The sequence below is a fragment of the Catharus ustulatus genome, chromosome 13 (genome assembly GCF_009819885.2).
Source record: "Catharus ustulatus isolate bCatUst1 chromosome 13, bCatUst1.pri.v2, whole genome shotgun sequence".
In the NCBI taxonomy this organism is placed as follows: Eukaryota; Metazoa; Chordata; class Aves; order Passeriformes; family Turdidae; genus Catharus; species Catharus ustulatus.
Genome location: NC_046233.1, coordinates 5181503 through 5202974, shown reverse-complemented (window position 1 = coordinate 5202974; position 21472 = coordinate 5181503). Strand labels below are relative to the sequence as shown.

At 41.5% G+C, this 21472-nt stretch overlaps 2 protein-coding genes across 4 annotated transcripts in view; both read right to left on the bottom strand.

Annotated features, from left to right (window-relative positions):
- EOGT (EGF domain specific O-linked N-acetylglucosamine transferase) overlaps positions 1–21472 on the bottom strand; it is a 147585-nt gene that overhangs the window by 14468 nt on the left and 111645 nt on the right. The window contains exons 1-6 of one of the 3 annotated variants that reach the window (XM_033071583.2): positions 3332–3439; positions 2730–2776; positions 1684–1913; positions 1225–1325; positions 574–682; positions 393–487 (exon numbers count right to left, since the gene is read on the bottom strand). The exons of the other annotated variants lie outside the window; for them this stretch is intronic. Of the exons in view, the coding sequence (XP_032927474.1) occupies positions 393–487; positions 574–682; positions 1225–1325; positions 1684–1893 (515 nt within the window). The 5' untranslated portion in view covers positions 1894–1913; positions 2730–2776; positions 3332–3439. Of the gene's footprint in view, positions 1–392; positions 488–573; positions 683–1224; positions 1326–1683; positions 1914–2729; positions 2777–3331; positions 3440–21472 lie in introns of those variants that run through there. 3 annotated transcript variants of the gene reach the window in all.
- TMF1 (TATA element modulatory factor 1) lies at positions 6840–20960 on the bottom strand. Its single transcript, XM_033071577.1, has 17 exons — positions 20777–20960; positions 17606–18846; positions 16714–16817; positions 15731–15857; positions 14749–14854; positions 14059–14201; positions 13229–13395; positions 12921–13077; positions 12404–12496; positions 11632–11788; positions 10729–10921; positions 10416–10485; positions 10240–10332; positions 9175–9285; positions 8554–8700; positions 8145–8270; positions 6840–7407 (listed from the first exon to the last, which is right to left on the bottom strand). The coding sequence occupies exons 1-17, from the start codon at positions 20916–20918 to the stop codon at positions 7264–7266; spliced, it is 3321 nt and encodes a 1106-aa protein (XP_032927468.1). The 5' UTR covers positions 20919–20960; the 3' UTR covers positions 6840–7263.

Here is a 21472-nt window from a genome sequence, read left to right as displayed (position 1 = left end):
TGGAAGATCCAGGTTCAGATCTCTCCTCAGTCACTCAGTATCTGAAAATGCAGCTCCTGGATCTGGTATAAAGGCACAGGAAAGATCTTGGTTCCTCAGACAAAAACAATTGTGTTTTGCACGTCATCTGACCGAGGAAGGACATGACTGAAGACACAGAAATGTCTTCCTGTCTTTCACCAGGAAGGATTTCAATCACCCATTATCTTCCATAAAACTGACAGTTTGGGTTTTTACACCACCAGCAAAGAAGAGGTGTAAACCTTTACAGGGCTTCAACAACGAGCCTCTGATCAGCAGTAAAATCCATGACAAGAAACAAGTCAGCTCTGTTAAAGAAATTCTCAAATCCTTTTCCCTGCCATCCCATTTTTGTTATAACACAGGCAAACCTGTCGTGGTTTCTCTTTACAGCTCGTAAATCAATGTACAAGTTTGTTGCTCTGCAATGCTGAAGGTACTGGGAGCAGGTCAGAGATGAATCCCCCTGTTAAGAACAAGTAGAATTCTGTCAATAACAAAAACTGGTTTTTAAAACAAGTGCAAAGTATCACATCTGTCAGAAATACCTACTGTTGCTGCAGGCTTGCAATGGGTTTTCACTTCACTGAGCCTCTCTTGAACATATCCAAAATCTGCTTGTTTCCAGAATATCTGCTGGGCTGTCTCGATGTCACTTGCCCTGATGTGTGAAGGAGAGAGGAAACAAATCAAGGTCTGTTGCTCAATTCTAGTAATAACTTCAACAGATTTTTCCACTGAAAGTGGAACAGAAGAACCAGCCAGTTGTTTTACTGGCATTTAAAAAACAGGAAGCACTTATCATCTGCATGCAAGTGAAAACATCAATGACAATTTAAGGCTATTCTCCCCTAAAAGGGTAAAAATGTTTTTCTCATTTTTTCCTCTGTTTTTAAAGCTAAGAAAGGAAATACAGTTATTTTAGGAATCTGAATTCAAGGCTATATCAGAATAATGAAAACATTCTGCCAGGAAGCATTTCTAACAGTATTTTCTTCCTTAAAAAGTTAAAATTTCTAAATCATGTTGAAAGGCTCATTATGTATAAATACACACATTATGTATACACATAGGTGTCCACAAAAAAAATCACTCTTTAAATTCTAAATATCACAATACTGTTTACTTCTCAGCTATAACAAAGTGAGCACTACACTATTTTTTTAACCATAATGTACAGAAGACATTTAAAATTAAACTTACCACCCAGTTTCAACATAATCACACACTGGGTAACTGAACCTGTTCTCTGATCTGCAAGATTTCTCATAACCCCAGCAGGATTTTAGTTTCTTCAAGTGTTCCTGCAACACAGAATGACTGGATCAGGCTTTGCAACAGGAAAATGGGAAATTACTTAAGTAAGTTGTTGGCTTTTAAATGACATCTTGCTCATAAATCTTGCATAAAAGGGTTTTGGTTTGGTCTGTTTTCAAACAGAGTTTGAGCAACAACAGCCAGATTCTTCATGCACAGCAGAGGCTCCCAATTGGACACACAAGCACAACAATATTACTCTTGTTTTTTGTATGACAAACCCCAAGACATTTCCCTGACTAATTAGCAAGGAGACCAATTAATCACCATCTTCAACTGCTGCAACTCCCAAGAACAAACCACCCCAACAGGACATTTGAACAAGCAGAAAAAAATCAAACTTACTTTATATGGACAAAGAGGATCCTGCTTACAGATGTCAGCAATGTGCTGGTTATTGTGCAGAAAGTAGGGAATATGCTCATCTGGCAAGTTGATGGCTTTGTAGTTGTAGAATGGCTCTTCTGGAATGTTTGGGAATTCAGGAGGATTTCCAGCTTGGGAATTAGCCAGAATTTCTTGCAGTAGCAATCCAAACACAAGCAACATAAACATGGCAACCTGTGAGTTCTGTGCTTTATAAATAAAATAGGGAAAAAAATGGAATTAACATATCTGCAGCATTGCAAGCACACAAGACAAAATTTAGAGTCAGACATTTAGTCAAAGAATTTGTACTTGCATTTCTGGGGTGGTTTCTTTTTCCTGTGAAGACCAAACTTTCTCTGGGAGGCCAGACTGCACAACCTCAGGATTATCTTTGAATCATTAGTCACTGAGTGTTATTACGCACGGCAAACTCCCAGTCAAGCTAAAATGGGTGTGTTTACTTTAGCTAAATGCCAAGGGATCCTCAGAGTTCCATGTGGAAACTAAGTATAGAGCACGTAATATCCAGTGAGAAGGGAGAAAAAGCAGAATAACTGGGGGGAGGGGTGAGAAAAGAAGGATTTTTATTTTTAAAGTAAGTATGAGAATAACACATTCTCCACTTTGAACTCATCATTAGCTGAAAGAAAAACAGGCAGACACAAATAGAGGATCACAGATAAGTCTGGTTTTAGTGCTTAACATCATGCTAAAGAAACTTGACTACTGAGTATATTCTATATATATAATTTTTTATAAAATAGAAGTGTGTTTATATATAGACACATGTACACACACACAGGCCCACACATCTGTATACCCTAAAGCTGCCTGCATACCTTCCTGCTAGCACAGCCTTCTCATCTAACACCTCTGCTTTGAAACATTAAACTTCCTGGGGAAAAAAAACGCATGGCCTGTGTCTAAACTCCACCTTTTTTGGCGTTATAATTTGCTAAAATTTGCATGCTTGCTTTCAACTGAAGCCTTTAGCAAAATTCCTACGATACAAGTAGTTTTACCTGTTTGGTTTCAGAGGAACCACTTCAAATTTCCCAGGTACAGAAACCTAGAGTAGGAGAGGAAGGTGGAGCTATAAACGTGCTGCAGAAGGAGATTTCCTCAGGACACTGTCCTGCTCCCAGCAGAGAGCAGCTCCGGCAGCCCGGGCACCGCGCTGATGTCACCGGGCCGTGGGGCATTGCACAGGGATCACCTCTGCCATCCCCAACCCCAGAGCGGCCCTTCCGCACCCCTGGCTGTCACTGCGGGAAGGTCCGGGCATCCTGTGCCAGAACCGGGCCGGACCCGGACCCAGCCGGACCTGGTGTCCCGACCCAGCCGGACCGGGTGCCCGACCCAGCCTTGCCATGCCCGTGCTGGAGCCGGCACCGCCCGGTGCTCCCGCGTCCCGCACAGCACCGCATCTCACGGCGTGTAACCGCGCATCTCACCGCGTATTTCACCGCGTGTAACCGCGCATCTCACCGCGCATCCCACCGTCTAGAACCGCGTATCTCACCGCGCATCTCATCGCCTATAACCACGCATCTCACCGCGCCTGTAACCGCGTATCTCAGTGTATCTCACCGCGCATTTCACCCCGTATTAATGCGTATTTCACCTCGTATCTGAGCGCGCCTCAGCCCCGCCGGCCCCGAGGAGCCCCGCGGCCCACGGGACCGGCCGCTGCTCCTGCCGGGCGCTCTCCGCCCGCCGCAATCCTCATGTCCGGGGGCAGCGCTCGGCCCGGCCCCGCCGGGCTCCGGGTGTGAGGGAGGGGCGGCGGCACCGCCGGGACCGCCCCGCCCGGGGCGAGGGAGCCGGGCAGGGAAGGAAGGAGCAGAGAAGGAAGGAACAGGGAAGGAAGGCAGGGAAGGAAGGCAGGGAAGGAGGAGCCTCCCCGCAGCGCCCGGGCGCGGCTCAGGTGGGCCCGCAGCGAAGGGCACCTGCCCGCGGGGCAGCAGCGGCGGAGCAGCCGCGTCTTCCTTCTGCTGCCGGAAATTAAAGGCTGCCGGCCCCGGAGCGGCGAGCGCAGGATGCGGAGGAAAAAGGGCCCTTTCCTGCCGCGGCCCGGCAGGAAGCGCAGGCTCCGGCACCCCATTGTTCCAGGCGGCCCCCCGAGCCCAGGCCGGGAGCGCCGCGCTCCCCGACAGCCCCGGAGCAAGGACAGGGCTCACAGTGCCCTGCTCTGCTCTCCCTGACACACGGCAGCGCCCTGCCCGAGCCCCGCAGCCTCCGCTCTGACCCAATTCCCTCAGGGACGAGCGCCGGGGGAGGCACAGGACCGGCACTAAAGAGCTTTGAATCCTCCAGCACAGCCCAAACCTCTTCTCCCCGCGTTCCCAGGTGGGAAACGAGGAGCGAACGCTCAGCCCGAGCCAGGAAAGCTCAAAGACAGCCGAGGGCGGCTGGCCCTGTAGGGACATCGCTTACCCGAATAAAGGAAAGCAGTGGAACTTTCACATTATCCACAACCCAGCGCTGCATTTAAAATAAACATAAATACCCACGGCACTGCAAGACTTCAACTGGCATCTCTAAATGCATTCCAACTACATCTGCTATCTTCCACCTTAAGTAATATTTTCCTTTCATAGGTTCACACCCACCCACCCTCCCCAGAACTATTTTTAAGTCTTTTCTCAAAGAGAACCAGAACACACTGTTAGCAGAAATTTTTATTTTATGCTGACCCGTGCTTTTTACAGTTTGTACATATTTTACAACTAGAAACCGAGGGGTTTAATTTCACGGTGTTAACCATTTCACCTCATATTAAAGATCATTATAGCCCTTAGTAAAATGTAAGCACATAAATTACAACAATCGTGTAGCAGGGAAAAAAAATAGAACTAACCCTTCTCTCATGAGATTTTGACATGGGATTTTGAACATGGGCTCTTGAGTTCCTAAAGGAAGTACCAGAGTAATCTATTCCTCATCTCCCTACATCCACAGAGGCCTTGCCATCAGCAATTCAGCTCCCTCTGAACACTACACTGAGTAACCCTTAAATAACCTTTCTTCATACTTGCATATGCAGTGAAAATGAGAGCTAAATTAGTTGCTTTCAGAAGGAATGTTCTAAAATGATAAATTTAGTCAAAAGTGAGTACTAGAATTCTAACCTAATTTCTTTCATTTTGCACATTACTCTTCTAGGCATCTCAGTAAGAGCAATGACTTGTGTTCAAGCAGACATTAAGGTTTCTTCAAAACAAGCATACAATTGTATCAAAGATGAGCAAACATGTTTTCTTAAAGTCCATGTTACCTTCCAACAGCCACTTTGTTTTCTAAGGCTTTGATGATTAAGACACAGAAGGCCATCCGATTCTCAGGTGATAGTAAAAGTTGCAGTACAAGGGAATACAGAATCCAAAAATAGTCAATACAAATATTTAAATCTACTTTAGTAAAATTTAAAAATCGAATACCTTTTGTTTTTACGTCTAAAACAGTTAATGTTGATTGCATGTTAAACTTTCCCTTTTACCTAAGCTCTTAATGAAAACCAAGATAGCCCAAGACATACTCAGAGCTGCCTGTCAGCCCTTCAGGAGCATCTGCTCACATTACACAGGAAATGTTACCTTCAAAAGCACTGGCAGCAAGAGATCCCAATAAAAGTTCAAAGGATAATTTATTTGTCTTTGCTGCTGCATTTGTCTGCCAAGATTGTAAAGGAAAAAGGTGAAAATCAGGAAGTTATTGATTCACTGTGGTGGATAAAAGCTGAAGTTCTAAGCTTTAGCCTTCACAGAGTTTTCTTAAGAAAAGGCTGAACTAACCCTTGCACATCATAATTCCAAATTAGTAAAATTCCAGCAAGTGTTTTAATATAGTTTTTGGCTGAGGTTTGACTGGTCTGGGTTTCTCAGAAACTGAGAGCAACCAACCATGCTTTAATACGAAGGTAAAGTGTTAAATTCAGAGGGTTTTAGAAGAAAAGCGTGCCACTGTGGTTTGCAAAACTGAAATGAAGACAAGAGGGGAATTCCCTCCCACCTTCCAATGACAAAAAAAAAAAAAGAAGAGAAAAAAGTATTTTATTAAAGCAGTTAGAATTTTCTATGACAGATGGGGGAGTTACAATAAATTTAAGTGTTCTGGCTCTATGGCTTTAATGAAATCCTCCCAGTGAATCTCAAATCAGACTAGGATTTTCCATGAACATTCCCTTGCCTATGTAACTTCAGGGACTGTTCTCCCAGTGAGGAATAAACCCTTAACACCCATAGTAAAATTATATTACCAAGAGGTATTTCTCCAGAAGCAACTCCTTATCCTTCACATCCTTTGTCTGTCAGGCCACCAAATACCCAAGCAGGAAAAGAGTTCCCAAATGACAACGTGCACTGGTCTGGGAAAAAAAAAAACCCTCTCCCAACAGAGGCACTGGTGTGATAAGAGAAGAATTTCAACTGCCCAGTATTTCACACGAGTAGGTTCTGAGATGCAGCAAAATATTTGCTCTCTGGAATGCAGAGGGGAAGACAAAAGCTTCTTCTCAGCATTCCCAAGGGTCCCATTCAAACATTTCCTCTGACATTACCAAAAATGCAGCTCGACTCCAAGTCACGTGGGTGCTGTTTGACCAATACCTTGCTTAAGGAATGCCATGAGAAATACTCTGCAGCCACTGGAGACTTGCTCAAAAACTATTATTAAGCCACAGTTCAGTTTTACAAGAAGTCTAACCCTTGCTACTTTTATAAAAGGAACCATGAGATCTGCAACAGTTTATTTTTAAAAAATCAGTTTCCTGCGTTCTTCTGAACTGTTCTAGCTACTGTCAAAAATCAGCTACTAAATCTAGAACAGATATTTAATAACATATTTGTGGTGTTAAAAGTTGAACACATTTATCATTTCAAGCAGAGCTGTTATCTCCAGACTCATGAGAACACAAGCAATATACAAAATGAAGCTGTAATTTGAAGTCTCATCTGAGTCTCACACTCTGCTTTAGAGGATTTAGTGTAGTCAGACTAATCGGATTTGTCTAAGAATAATCACCCTGACACATTCAGATGTTGTAAGCACAAATCTAAGATTTTCCTCTCATAAAAATATCCACCGGTTATGCTTTAGGACAGCAAGTTTCTGCTACTTAGTTATGAAAAATTACCTGATGAGATTTTAGAAAAACTCCTATGAACACTTGAGAAAGACTTCTAATGTGATTTTCATAGGTTTACAAAGATTATGAATCAAGGGCTGCTTTAGTACTACTCATGTTTTCCAGTGCTGTCTCACAAGCAACCAACAACCATAATTTCTGCTGTTTGTGTTAAATGACCCAGCATTTAGCAAAAACTTAAATAAAGGGATGACTGAAGAAAAAAAAAAATTAAATATTGCACAAATAATTTAACTGCAGACAGAGCAGGACACTTAAAGCATTGATTCTTCTGTCAACATATGAACTCTATTATATAGTCACATTTTCTATAATACAGGGTTTTTTTACAGGACATTTAAATTCAGCATTTACATAAACAGTTATCTTTACAGTCTGTCACCATATAGTGTTAAGAGTTCCATGAGGAATTAATTTTGTCTTTGTTTTAAAAGTTCATCTATCTGAGTCTTGTACATGTTTTTCACATCTTCCAGATCCAGCCGCAGTTCCTCAGCCTCCTCTGCCTTCTCCCCATACATCTGGAGAATGGTGTTGTACCTCTGATCCAAATCCTGCAAGGACACATTTGGTTATCTCACTGCTTTTCCAGCCCCAAGCAAGCTGCTGCTGGGACAGTGTTTGACACTACCAGGGGAAGCAAGTGCAGCACTACCTCAGAGTGTAACTACAGTGAAGTACACAGTAAACCCTGCAAAAGGACTTTGTGGTTTGAATACAGCTAGATTTACATTCTAGATGTTAAAGGAAGACATTCCAAAGATCCTAAAAAGATTTAGTGCTGGCTTCAGAGGACATACTGAAGCACTTTGAAGTTCAGCTGCTGTAAGAATTAAAATCAGTTAGAAAACTGCACTGTTTTACTAGAGGAATGACCAGTTTGGGAAATGTTTCATGAGAAAACTGAACATTCTGTATTCAAAAATTATTCCAAAACTGGTTCAAATATCTCAGTTTCAATTCAATAGGATTCAATCATTTTTCTTATTTCTTGTATCTCTACTGGATACATATTCAGCTTCTCACAAGCCCATGGTATTTATCAAAACCCTCCCTCTACTAAAAAATTCAGTTCCAGACAAGTGCCTGAATGATAGAAACAAAAATGGTCTCTTCCTGATTTAGCAGATTCTTATGCACAGCACATGTTTATTAAAAAAAAACCCCAAAAACAAAAAACAAGCTCTTCAGTCACTTACAGACAGATTTGAATATATTCCTAAACAGGACATTCTTAAAGAAAAGCCATTATCCACATTTTATGGTGGATTTACACCAGAAATGCACTGACCTTTAACTGTGTGCGTAATTTGGGGATTTCCTTCACTTTTTCTTCAAGTTCATCATTTTGATTTGTTAATTTAACCAGCTCTTCTGCCATTATTGATCGAGTTTTCTCCAGGTTTCCAATTTCCAGCTAAGGTAAACATACATAACAAGGAGAAGGAAAGAATTCACTGTATTTATAAAACACCATATCAAAATACACAATAACTAAAGCTTATTCTTAAACCAGACTGTGAAACAGCACATCTCAGATCCACTCTCACTTCCTCAAATCTCAGGGTCTTGGGATTTTTTTTTACTTTTCAGACAGATAAGGAATAGGCCTTTGCCAAAACAAAAAGGGAACTAACAAATCCTTCCTGTGCTGGTTCACAGAATTACCATAACACTGACCAAGCTTTCTGAAAAGATACCTGTAGATGTGAAATCTCTCCTTCTCTTAGTTTTAGCTGTGACTGTAGGTTTTCAATTATACTTGAACCTGATCCCATCCTTATTGCATCATAGAGATTGCTCCCACTGGTAGCTATTGGTCCAAATGAGTGATCATGAGCATCATCCTACAAACAGAAGGTCAGAAAAGCTGAAAATTAGACAAAGACATGCCCATTTTGGAATCTTCCCTCTCCTAAACACGAAATTATTTAAGATTTAAAATTACACTGCGCTAAGCTTGAGGTGAATAGGCACAATCTGGGATAGCTCCCTACTGGCAAGTTCTCCTGACATTTATACAGGTGCCATTTGATTTTGGCAGCATGAGCTGGACTGACAGGGAAGGAGTAGCAGTAGGAGACAGCAGAGTACAGCAGTCAGTGATGCTGCCCAGGGAGTGCCAGTAAAAATAAACCAATTGTATGTTTTACACAGACATCTTGTAAACAGATGTCTTTACATGTTTCTGCACAGGCTCTTAGCTTGTCTAAGGCCAATATACACTTGAAGAGTCATTTTCTATCTTACTAGAAGTTCTTGAGAAGGAAAGTAAGTGGTCTGTCAAGAAGAAAAAAGCCATTATAGGTAATCTACCCTACCTGTGAGAGGAAGGAGGTTTGAAGACCTGCCATGTCCACCCCACTCATGGAACTGGAGCGGGACATTGATGGTGTACTTGATACGGTTTCAACTGTAAATGATTTTCGGTCCTTAAAAACAAACAAAGACATCCACAATCAGCAGTTGGGAAAAGAAAAAAACGTTCACAACATGCTAAAAGAGATTCTATAAATAACCTCCCTTTTCCACCAACTATAAAACACTATCTGATAGTTTTTCTACTTGCCCCATACTTAAAACATATGAAAGTTTAAAAACAAAGAATTTCTGTGCTGTAATACAGCCTATCTTCAATATCTCAGACCTTCCAGGAAATTAACACAGAAAATGCAAATTACACCAAGAAAAGGTGTGCTTTCAAGTAGCCAAGAGAGACTCAGAGGCAGTTTTGTATGTCCAAATGTATCACAGAAAGAATATCTCTCCTAGGAATGAATGTTAAGGCCTTTTTCTTCTTTTTAAATAGAGTGTATGAATTAAATTCCAGGATTTTTCACATGCTAATAATTAACTGATACCTCTTCAAAACAGACTGGCCTCTTCTTGTAGGCAGCATCTACAAGCATGCTAACCTCTGAAGGGGAAAACACTTAGATTTTAGGGCTGGAGACAGTAAGGAACAAACAACAGAAATGGTATTACTTGAATACTAACTGTTAATTAGTGGTAATGAATTTAATGACTACTGAGGATTGTTCTGACTTGTGACTTCAGCTGGAAAGCATGTGCAACATCACACACAGTCATGTGAAACAAAACAGGAATTCAGTGGCAGCAGTGCTGGCAGTCTAAGCAAAGAAAATAGGTAGCTTCAGAAGAAAAAGGATCCAAGAGTGCTCAAGGAACACATGGGATTAACACAACAATCCATATTTTTCCTCTTCTCAGGTTAAATAGACTATGACTCAAAATTTATTTCAGTGAGTCTAGCACAACACCTGTTCCACTGGAAAGACACTGCCAGGTACTGAAAATCTCAGGTATAGGTATCTATTAAAATAAAGCCAATATCACTAAGACTTAGAAATGTTAGGTTTTGGCACCTTCTCCTTTGCTGCTTCTTGCACAAGAATAGCCTTCTTCCTCTCCTGTTCAACCTTCATCTTCTCCATTTCTAACTGAGTAGCCAGCAGGGCCTGCAAAGATAAATACAAGCTTTTAATCTCCTGCTAGCTCAGATTTCAACCATAACAGAAATTAAAGCTGAACTAGGCGATACCTTTTCTTTCTTTGCATCTTCCAAGGTTTTTGCATACTCATCTTTGAGGCCTTCTAGTTCAACCTCATACCTACAACGGAGGAAGGAAAGAGCAAGTCACTAAACAAGTATTCTCCCTTCTATTCTCAGATACTTTTAAAACAAACACAGTAGCAAGGCTATAAAGTGTAACGAATGTAACACTTTTCTATCTTTAGCATGAAACAAACTATCCTTAACATTTTTGTAACATTCTGCCAATGTGTTGCAGACTCGTATCAACACTTCATTTCACTAGTTACAAAGAAATGCTGTTAAACAAAAACGAACTCACCTGCTGTTTTCACTCTCCATTTTCTTCAATTTGTTTCTCTCCACTTCCAGCTGAGCCTGAAGACGGGTATTTTCTTGCCTTAAAAGACTATTTTGAGATTCAGAAGAAGACATCTGAATTTTATTAGCAAGAAGTTCTTCTGTAGCAGCCCGTTCTCTCTCAGCAGCCGCTGCTAGAAGAGTTTGAGACTCACCTGATAGTAAGAAAAGCATGGAATTTAACCTTTTTGATCAAAGACCTAGAATATGAATAAATAATATCTTTACTTACTCATCAAAATTGAGGGGATTTTTTATATGCAACTAACCTTTGTTAAAAAATACATCTTGTTTTGTTTTGTAAAGGAAATAAAATATTTCCCACCTACAGAGGATCAAAGCAATGCAGAATGAAGAGATTTCAAACTCTTTCAGAATGCAATATACAACCACAATTGCCTTCAGAAAGGAAATAATTTCTTTGGGTCCACTTTTGGCCTTTTAATGTATTTTTCATTTAAAACTATAGGTTAATACTGTATCAAACAACATAAGTATCACCACCTATGCAGTTAGGTAAGTGATTCCAAACTTTACAATTTGGCATCTCAGCATCAGGCTCCATATTGGAATACTTTCAGTGTCTCAATGCCTTTAGATGCTGTAAAGACATGTGCACCTTACCCCCTCCACCTTACAATCTTGTGTTAGAGTGTGTTTTACAGAGAACCAGGGGATTGATTACCTGTCCAAGAACCTTGGCATAACTCCCCCCACACCATTTCCTTACAGGAACATTTGGTGCTCATCTCTCCTGATCCACCATCTACACTTTGGTTAAGTGTTAATCCCTTTGGATTTACCTTCACACATCTCACCCCTTTACCCAGAGCCTCACAGCTCAGTAAAAGCTAAACCACCTCACCCAGCCTGTCAGAAAGGTTCTTCTCCAGTTTTTCCCAAGCAGAGGTCTGAGCTCCCAGCGTGGCCTGCAGGTTCTCTATCTGCCGCAGAAGGGGCCGTGTAGCTGAGGTAACACTTTGGCTCAGTTCTTGGTTCCTGCCCTCTGCTTCTTGGAGTCTCTGAAATCACAAATTAAATATAATTTAAATCATATGATGGATTGAAAAATTCATACAGAATTCATCTAAATAAACAGCAGCTGCTTTACATTCTAAAATTACACTGCTTTACAATCTAACATTCATGTGGTTCAAACTCATGGTAAAGTGTCAAATTCCAAGAGAGAATTTAAACATTTTTAGATAATAAAGCAAGGGCCCAGAAATTCCAAAGCTCTGGAAACATTAAAACATTTTGAAAACAATCTATATTCTGGCCCTTAAGAACAATAAAATTATTCCTGAGAAGCAGATAAAGAGTCATTCAAAAGCGTATTTGCCAGCAATTTTAGACAACTATCACAAAATTAATGTCTGTATTTTGTCTCATATTTAAAAAGGTCAGCATTCTAATTAAGAGGTATCATTAAAAATTATGACTTTTTTCCACTATGTGATTTAAAAAAACATTTCCATTAATATTTTTATTGCTCCACTGTAAAAGACAACCACTACAGGTAACCAGGTAAATAAAAAGCCTCTTTCAGGCAGTTCACATCATGGTAGCATTTTATTTTTGGGGTTTCAAAATCCTCCTTGCAGATTCAAGTTGGCATCATCTGTTTGTTACAGTACCTGTTGTAGTTCACCAATTTCCTGCCGTAAATAATCTTCTTTTCTGGCTGCCTGCTGCTCTGCACGTTGCAGTGCCAGCCTCAGGTCTGCCACCTAAATAAACAAGAAATTGTTAGTAAACTCTTGCCAAAAGTTATATCATCACAGTCCCACACCATTTTCAAACAGTGTTAGATACAATATGTTTGTTTACAAAGTAAAGGTTTAATTTTTGCACACACACAAATAGCTACACTGATTTATTTATCACTAAAGTAAGAGTACTAAAAACTTAACATAGAGCCTAAGTAATTTCATTAAGTCAAGTAAAATTATAAGTACTTTAAAATAAAGTTAGTATTTTAAAGGTTGGCACAACCACCCCTTAATATGGAACAAGCTCCTTGGGGAAGAAATCCTCTGGGTATTTGCTAAGTACACACAAACGAGTTCTACCCAGTTACGCCAGCTGTACACAGCACCTCAGCACAGTCACTTGTTGAATTAAAGAGTTTAATTGACTGCATTTCAGACCCACCTGAATTGCCAAAGCTTCCTGCTGCTGCCGAGCCTCCTCCTGGGCCTTCTCCAGTGCTAAGCCAAGCTCTTCCTTTGCCTTCATTTCCCGGCTCAGGGCTGCTTCCTGAGCCTCGCTGTCCTTTGTAGCATTAGCTTTGTGAAGATCTGCAAGTTCCCTGGGGAGAGAAAGACAAACAAACAAATAAGCAAACCCCAGTACATTTAAATGCCAACAGCACCTTGGCAAATAACTTTGTTACATTTAAATATTTCACAAGCATTGCACAAGAAAGAGCCACAGTCTGAAGGTGTAATCACTTTGCTTACTTGTATGCACTGTCAAGTGCTGCCTGCACACTCCTGTTCTTTTCCTCAAGTTCCTCCACTTCTGTCTGAAGTTTAGCAAGGTCCTTTTCTTGTCTCTCCACAACACTGTTCAGTTGTTTAATGCTGTCTCGATGCTGCTTCTCAAGGTCTTCCTTGCCATCAAGCACCTGTCAGTGCAAACAAGAAACATGAAACAAACCCCAGGATGTGGGGCTGACAATGCAGCCTGAGGACAGTGACAGGACTGGCAACCAGTTTGGGATAAAGTCACTAAACCCATCTAACACTTGGCAAAAAGAGAAAGGTTTTGCTTCCCTGCCTTCCCCAGAGGAGGGAGCTGCTCTTTACCACAACTCCACATTCTGAAATTTGTAAGGTCTTGACTCAGTCATTAACAGCCCAAATTTTGGTGGTACAGGTTTTCCAGCTCTCATGGTAACAGCAGTGCAAGTGCAAACAAGCAGCTGAGAAAATCCCTCACTGCAGTGTTACAAGGAGTACACACATAAATCACAGCTCAGTGCTCCAGTAATGTGAAATGGTGAGACCCTGGCACAGGCTGCCCAGAGCAGCTGTGGCTATCCCATCCCTGGAAGTGTCCAAGGCCAGGCTGGACAGGGCTTGGAGCACCCTGGGATAGTGGAAGGTGTCTCTGCCCATGGCAGGGAGGGGCTCCATGAGCTTTAGGGTCCCTTCCAACCCAAACCATTCTGGGATTCTATGAAATGGAGAAGTCCCCAGAAAATAAAAAATATCAATTTATCAAGAGGTCTCCCAAAATGCAGCTAACATATAAAGCTTAAAAAAAAAAAAATCAACAAATATCTCACCTGTTTTAAATGCTGCAACTCCTCTTCCAATTCCTTAATCTTTTTGCTCTGTTTGGTGTTAGTATTTTCTCTCTCTTTCTCTTTGGCTCTTAATTTCTTAATAATGTTGGAATTGTGCAGCTGCTGTTTGGAAAGCTTTTCCCCTGTGAAGAAATGGAACATGAAGCTAGTGCATAGTGGTGATATTCTATGGATTCTCTCTATTCACACCAGCCTTGCTCTTTAGTCCCATGAAAATAATACTCCAGTAAATATGGAAATACTTATTTTTACAATTTTTCATGCAAGTTCCTAAGTTTAAATCTATCTCATCCTGAGATACCATTGCTACACTGAGCTACAGTGAGATAGGATAGGATGCAAAAGGCTTTGAAAATAAAGCAAGTGAGCTCATCATGTTAGAAAAAAATTACCTTCTGATTTAGTATCTGTATTTTACTTCCAAAATTAAAAAGTATTAAAGGAGACACTGTAGAAATGCCATGAATAATGCCCTCATTATTCTGAATGGAACATGGAATGTCCCTCCTGTTGCTCTTTGCTACTCACTAAATGCTTCAAACGTTCAGAAACTTCCAACATGCTTCAAATTTAGCATTTTTTTCCCACACAAAGAAGGCTTGTATGCAAGGCCAGTACATTTCCAATTATTCTACACATTTTTACTACCAAAAAAAAGTTAATTCTCACCTTCCTCCATTAATCCTTTGATTTGCTCTTCTTTTTCTTTCAGTAATTCAGCAGTTTCATTGGTATTAAGTCTAGTAGCCAATTCCTCTTTAACAGTCTTTACTTCCTAAATAATGAGATAAAATACTTAAGACTATTTATTAAAACACATGTAGGGAAAAACACAAAGTGAGTTACACTGATCACCTTTTCTTCTGCCCTTTCTCTTCAAAGGATTTGCATGGAAAACAATTCAGGCTGGAAGGGAACTCTGGAGATTATCTGATCAAAATAGATTGCTCAGAGCCTTATTGCACCAAGTTTTAAAAACCTCCAAGGATTGAGACTCTCTAAATCCTCTGCACAATTTGTTCCAACTTCCCCATCCATTTAATTTTCTTGAAACTTTTACAATAGAGAAAAACCAACCTGTCCTATTCACATGTAGATACTGAATATTTTTTTTAGTTCAACACACTGCTGTGTCAACACAGTGATGAACAGTTGAAAAATATTTGTTTTCCAGTTAGATTTGAGTCTCCTTTTTGCATTAAGCCAGAGAAATGAAATGCTGTGACATCAGGTCAAGAACATTTAAACCCCATAAACTTTGCTGCTGTAGATTTCTTTGCTTGCTCCAAATCAATCTGTCATCAGCCCTTAATTTTCCTGCCAGCTAATCCTCCAAAGAAGCCATTCCCATTCTCCACCCCTTCCTCACATCTCCCTCACCAATGCAAACACATATTTGGTACAAGGTGAATGACAGCACACATTAAATCTTTTTATTTTTTCCCAAACCAGACCAACTTAAATGAGTTCCCCAAGTTCACAGCATGGATGCAAGAACACAGCTGTGAACACCAAGTAACCTGCATGGCTGGGAACAGCTTATCCTAACAGCCTCATGCTTTTCCCTGGGTTAATGTTTTTGTTTTTCCTCAAGAAATTCAGTTGTGTCACAAAGTAATAAATATTAATTTCATTTTTAAAAAAAAATTACCTTTTTAGCTGCATCTCTCTCTTTGCAGGCTAGCTGGAGCTTCTTCTCAGCATCTGCAATTCGCTGAGCAAACTCTTCTTTAAGAGATGAAAGGCTGCTGCTCTCTTCTTTCATTCTAAACATTTCACTGCATTTAAAATGAACATTTCAGAACAGTTGCATGCTTATGTGACACTCCAAACAGTTTGCAACAGGTTGTCTTAAAAAAAGCTTTTAGCTGTATTATACATGATAAGCAAAAGTCAAAAAAACCTCACATCTGTATTAGAAGTTCTGATGAAAGATCATTCTTAATTCAGTAGTTTACCCATGAAAACAACTAAATGCTTGATTTATCTTCAATGTTTTGCCCCTTGATAAAGTCCTTTTCAATTAACCACAATCTGTATAATATAAAGGGTAAATTATTTATTTTTTTAAGTAGGCTCAATTTAGTCATTAAGCATCATCATCATATATCCGTAATTTGTAAATTTTATAACTCAGTATTTGATTAATGAGCTGGTAAATACAACTTTCCATTTTTTCCCCTTTTAACTTTAACCACATTAAACAATAATTTCAGGTTTTTTCCCTACAACCAGCCCTTCTTCCATACTTTCAGGGCCTACATTTTAGCCAAGAAATCACTTAGAAAATCAGGTTCATTCCTCTAGAGGTATCAAAAAAGTCAGTCTCTCTTAATGGCTGAATCCTGTCTTACAAGAAACATCTTTATTAATAACCAAGACTCACTCTCCACTGCTTGCTTACTGAAAAACCTTTTCCCAGCCCCATCCCAGAAGAGATTTTGGCCCCATTAAATAATATGTCTTTAAAAAAATCCCATCACAGCACATGCAATCACCATTTCCACCTTTCCCAAACAGTGCACATCCCTGCAACCTTTGTTCCAGTCATAAAGCTCCTTGTTTTATCTATCATCTAAGATTTTATTACAGCAAAGTCACAGTTACAGCACTGAGGGTTATTTTCATACTTACTCTTTGAGGTTATCATAAGCTTCCTCCAAGCGAGCCCTTTCTTTACTAGTACTTAATAACTGTATTTCCCTCTTCTCCAGCTTCTCAGTTAATGAATCAATCATCTGGAGTTTTTATAAATAAAGATCAGATGAATGGGACAATTAAAACACAAGAGGGGCAAATTTTCCCTTTCCCCCACCCCATTTCCTCACAAGGTTATTTAAAGTTGAGCTGGTCAATGTTTCCAGGAATTTGAGGCAGAAGTCAGTGAGGATTACCCTGCTTCTGCCACACACCTGGACATAAACACACCTGTATTCTACAGGTGTAGAAATTCTATTAAATCAGCATATGTGGCTCAAGTACGTTCCTCAACAAAGTCATCAACAGTGATACACTATGTTTTTAACTAGAGATGATAGTCTATAAAACTATGGTTTACATTAAGCATTAAGACTCCCAATGTTCTTTACAGAATAATTTCTATGGGAAGGTCTCTTCTGTGAAACATTAGCACAAAGCAGCAGAATAGCCTCAGATGAAGGAAGAAAACTTTCACTCAGAGTCAAAAGCATTTAGTTCACATCCTCAAAATAATTTCTTAATATCAGATTTTGGAAAGCTGAATATAGATAAATAATAAAAATACAAGAAAATACACAAATGTAAACACAAAAGAATTAAAATAACACATTTGACTATGAGGCTTCCTGTTTGCCACCCCTAGTCACAATTCACAACAATGACAACCAGGTGGATCAGGTGAAACCCACAACTAGCTGATCAGAAATGTTACCAGTACTGTTCCACAGTCAGACAGTTCAGCATTGAATAATTCATTCAACATAAGAAAATGTCAGGAGTCCCATTTGCAATTGAAAGCTGTGTACACAATACATGCTTTACTTACCTTTTTAAGCTCTTGCTTCTCAGGGTCCTCTTCTACCAATTGTTCCCCAGCATCCTGCTGGGGCTCGGCCTCCTCCTTCACAACCTGCTCTTCAACAGTTTGTACAGCAGCAACCAAAACAACATCTGGCTGCTCAGAGTTAACAGGGGTTGCACTTCTCCCACTCTCTTCCATCTCAGCTTCCTCAGCATGCAACACAGGAGCATCATTCAAGTTTTCAGATTTATTTTTCAGGGTGTCAACCGTTTCTGTCTTTGGCACGGAAGGACTGACAGCGACAGACGCTGAAGCAGAAGCCCTGCCTGATAACTCATCATCTGAATTTATTTCACTGACACTCCTGCTGTCCAAGGACTGCACACTGAATGAATCAATTCTTTCAAAAGCATCTGAAGAGCTGCAGCTCTCAGTCATTTTCTGGAAGTCATCTAAGCGATTATAATCCGCACAGGCAGACGTGGATAAGAGCTGGAACGATGTCTGCATCAGGTGAAGGCTGGATTTGGAATCTGCAGCTTCTTGCCTGGAACTGACTGAGCTCTCACTTATCACACTCTCATGGTCCAAAACTTCAATATCACTTGTTGTGGAAGTGCCTGAGGAGAAGGTGCTGATGGGAGGTGATGGGGTATTGCTCTGTCTGTCCTCAGTCTTTCTCTCCTTCCCTTCCAAACCCAGGTCTTTGGTGCCTGCTCCAAGGGACTGAGAAGCACCCTCAGGTGCACCTGCTGCTCCATCCCCTCCTACACTGGATTTTTCAGTAGGAGAATCTTCAGGTTCTTCAAAATTTAGAGCAGACACCTTTTGGTCAGTAACTTCGTTTGTGCTTGCTTCATGCTGGGCATCAGATTTAAGCACAGCATTGTCTTCTAATTTCTCCTTGGGAGTATCAAGGCTTTTCAAGTCCAGGACAGCTACAGAGGAATCCTTCACTTCTGCCTCTGTTGTCACTGGCCCTTCCAGCTGACTGGAGTGTTGAGACTCCTTTAAAGTGCTTTTCACCTCCTCTTTGGGTCTCTGTGATTTGGCTGGAGGTTTGGACACCACTGGGTTTTTCTGTATGCTCTGAACGTCTGTAGGGGAGAGAAAGGCACTGAAGAAGTTTTCAGATTCATCCACTACTGTCCTCCTCACTGGCTTTGTGATGGCTGTGGGTGATACTGGCTGATTCTGGGGTTCTGTATTTGAGCTCAAGCCCCAGGAAGATGTGTCCCATCCTCCACTTATGAGAGAATTTGTTCCTACAAAAAAAATGGAAAAAAAGGAGATAGGCAAAATAAAAACTTTGAAGGCTACAAGCAAAAGCAAATGTGGCCTCCTGCTTCCCTACAGTGAAAGGAGTGTAGGCAAAACAACCTGAAAAGCAGCAGTTAAGAGAATTATACTGATTTCAAAAGGAGGAAAAAATTACAAGGTCTTAAAAGTTATCTGCAAGTAGCATATGAACACTTCCCACACCATTACAGGAAACAGACGGGAAAAGCTTAAAGTATTTTCAGGATTCTTGCCCTTCAGTTTCTAACTTAATTTTCCCTCATACACCAAGCATCAGCATGGAGCTGACAATAAAAATCAGCAGTAGCTCAGCTGAGAATTCTCTTCTGTAGAAACATACTGAATTGTTCAGTTCTGTAGCTGCCCTAAAACAACAATTCCAATTATTGTATTTCTTGCAGGTTTTCCAGGACTTGTCAACAGCAAGAAGAAGAATTTCAGCATCAAATTTCAGTAGCATCTGAAGTAAGAAAGAGAAATCAAAAAACAATATCCAGTTTTCTACCTACAAACATAATTGGGGTAAAATAACTATTTCAGGCTACTAAAAACAAACTCACTCTATACATCAGCATCTATTAAAAATGCTGAGTGACAATATTTAAAGCTGGCTTCCACTTTCAGAACAGTTGACAGCTGTTGGCCTTGAATCTCAAATTCAGATAATTACTGTTTTCATTGCCCAAAATACTACAAATGTGTGATTTATTACTACAAGCATCTGACTTATTGCTACCTTGTCCATGATTCAACAGCTTCAGAAAAAGCTCTGAGTTAACTGTAACATTCAGAACATATTTTGACATCTCTTACAAACAAGTATGTTTTCCCTGAACACCAGATGCAGGCTGACCTTTGCTGCTCTTCTTATGAATTACAGAACTACCATAAGTACTAAGATATAAATCAAATTTTATAAATGATTGGACAGGTCTAAAGGTTTGAGAAATTAAGCATGACAGAGTTTTCCCTAAACAATTCTTGTATTTTAAGATGATACTGTACTACTTACATGACTGCCAAGCCATCAAAGAGACAAAGACATCCCAAACTGATCTTTGCTGAGTAACCAACCTGGGAAACATTTTCAGTTGCTTCAGCTTTCAATTTTCAGAAATCTCACTCTGCTGTGGCTTCACCTGGAAATAACCTCCTCCTCCAAATACACATAGTTCTTCTAGACACAGTTGTAACAATGACACTGATTACAGATGACTTATTTCCAATTATTTTTTTATTATTATTCTTATCTTTAAGATATTATTTTTGGGGGAACTTTCTAATAAGAGGGTTCCTTTTTGCTCTTTGCCTCCCAAACAGCACCTTAGGGCTGACCATTCCTTCAGGTTCTCCATCAGCACACACAGGGGAGACACTTCCTCATAGTCACGACAACTTTTCCACCAGCACATTCCTTTCAACAGATGAAACTGGTAGCCATAAAAAGTGGAAATTTCATTTCGTTTACACGGGCCAGACTTTCAGCTTCTACTCTGCCCTTCCTGTTGCAAAGAACGAATCCATGCAAGCCTCTGAAAAGAGCATGATTCCTCCTTTTTTAAAACTGAGCAGGTTTACTAATCATTAGCCTCTTAGAAAAAAAGATATGAACAAATAAGGCCTGGAGAAGCAGGGATATGAGGCTCAGTGCTACCCATGCGATAAAAGCAGGACACTGGTGACACTGAGCCGAGCCTGTCCCGCTTCGTGCCGGCATCACCGTGCACGGAGGGCGCGGCAGGGAGCAGAACGTGGATTATATAAACCGGGGGGCTCTGAATTGTACAAACCGGGGTTTTGGGCTCGGGGCTGGTTAAACCTCCCCGAGCAAAGGGGGACACAGCGGAGCAGCGGGCGGGGCGAAGGGCCGCGAGGCTGGGCACGCTCTGCCCTTACCGTCACCGTAGTCGGGGATGACGGCGTCGGGCCAGGGGCTCTCCTCGGCCTGGATGTCCAGCACCCGGTCGATGGATTTCTGCGCCTGCGACAGCGCCTGCTTGGCGAAGCTGGACAGCTGCGAGGCGTTGAACCAGCTCATGGTGGGCGGCTCCGCGGCTGCCCCCGCTGCCGGCGGGGCCGGGCCGGGCCGGGCCGGCGCTGAGGGAGCGGAGCCGAGCAGAGCAAAGCGGAGCGGAGCGAGGGGCCCCGCGCAGGCGCTGCCGGATCCACGTCGCACCCGGGTCCGGCGCAGCCGCGTCCGGCCCGACACGTCCGGGAGGCGGGACCGGCCCCGCGCCCGCCCTCACAGCGCTGAGGGAGCGGGGAACGCTCCGGCTCGGGATGGAAAGGACGGTACAGAGCCGGGACCGGCGCTGAGGGAGCGGGGAACGCTCCGGCTCGGGGATGGAAGGGACGGTACAGAGCTCCCGGTACCGGCCCTGCCATGGGAACAGACACCTCCCGCTCCAAGCCCCGTCCGACCCCGCCTGCAACACTGCCAGGGGTGTGCCAGCCCCTCACCACCCTCACAGGAAAGAATTTCTTCCGAGTATATAGCCTAAATTTCTCCTTTCCCAATTTGTACCCACTACTCCTTGCCTTATCCCCCCTCGTTCAATTTGTACCCATTACCTCCTGTCCTATCCCCCATCT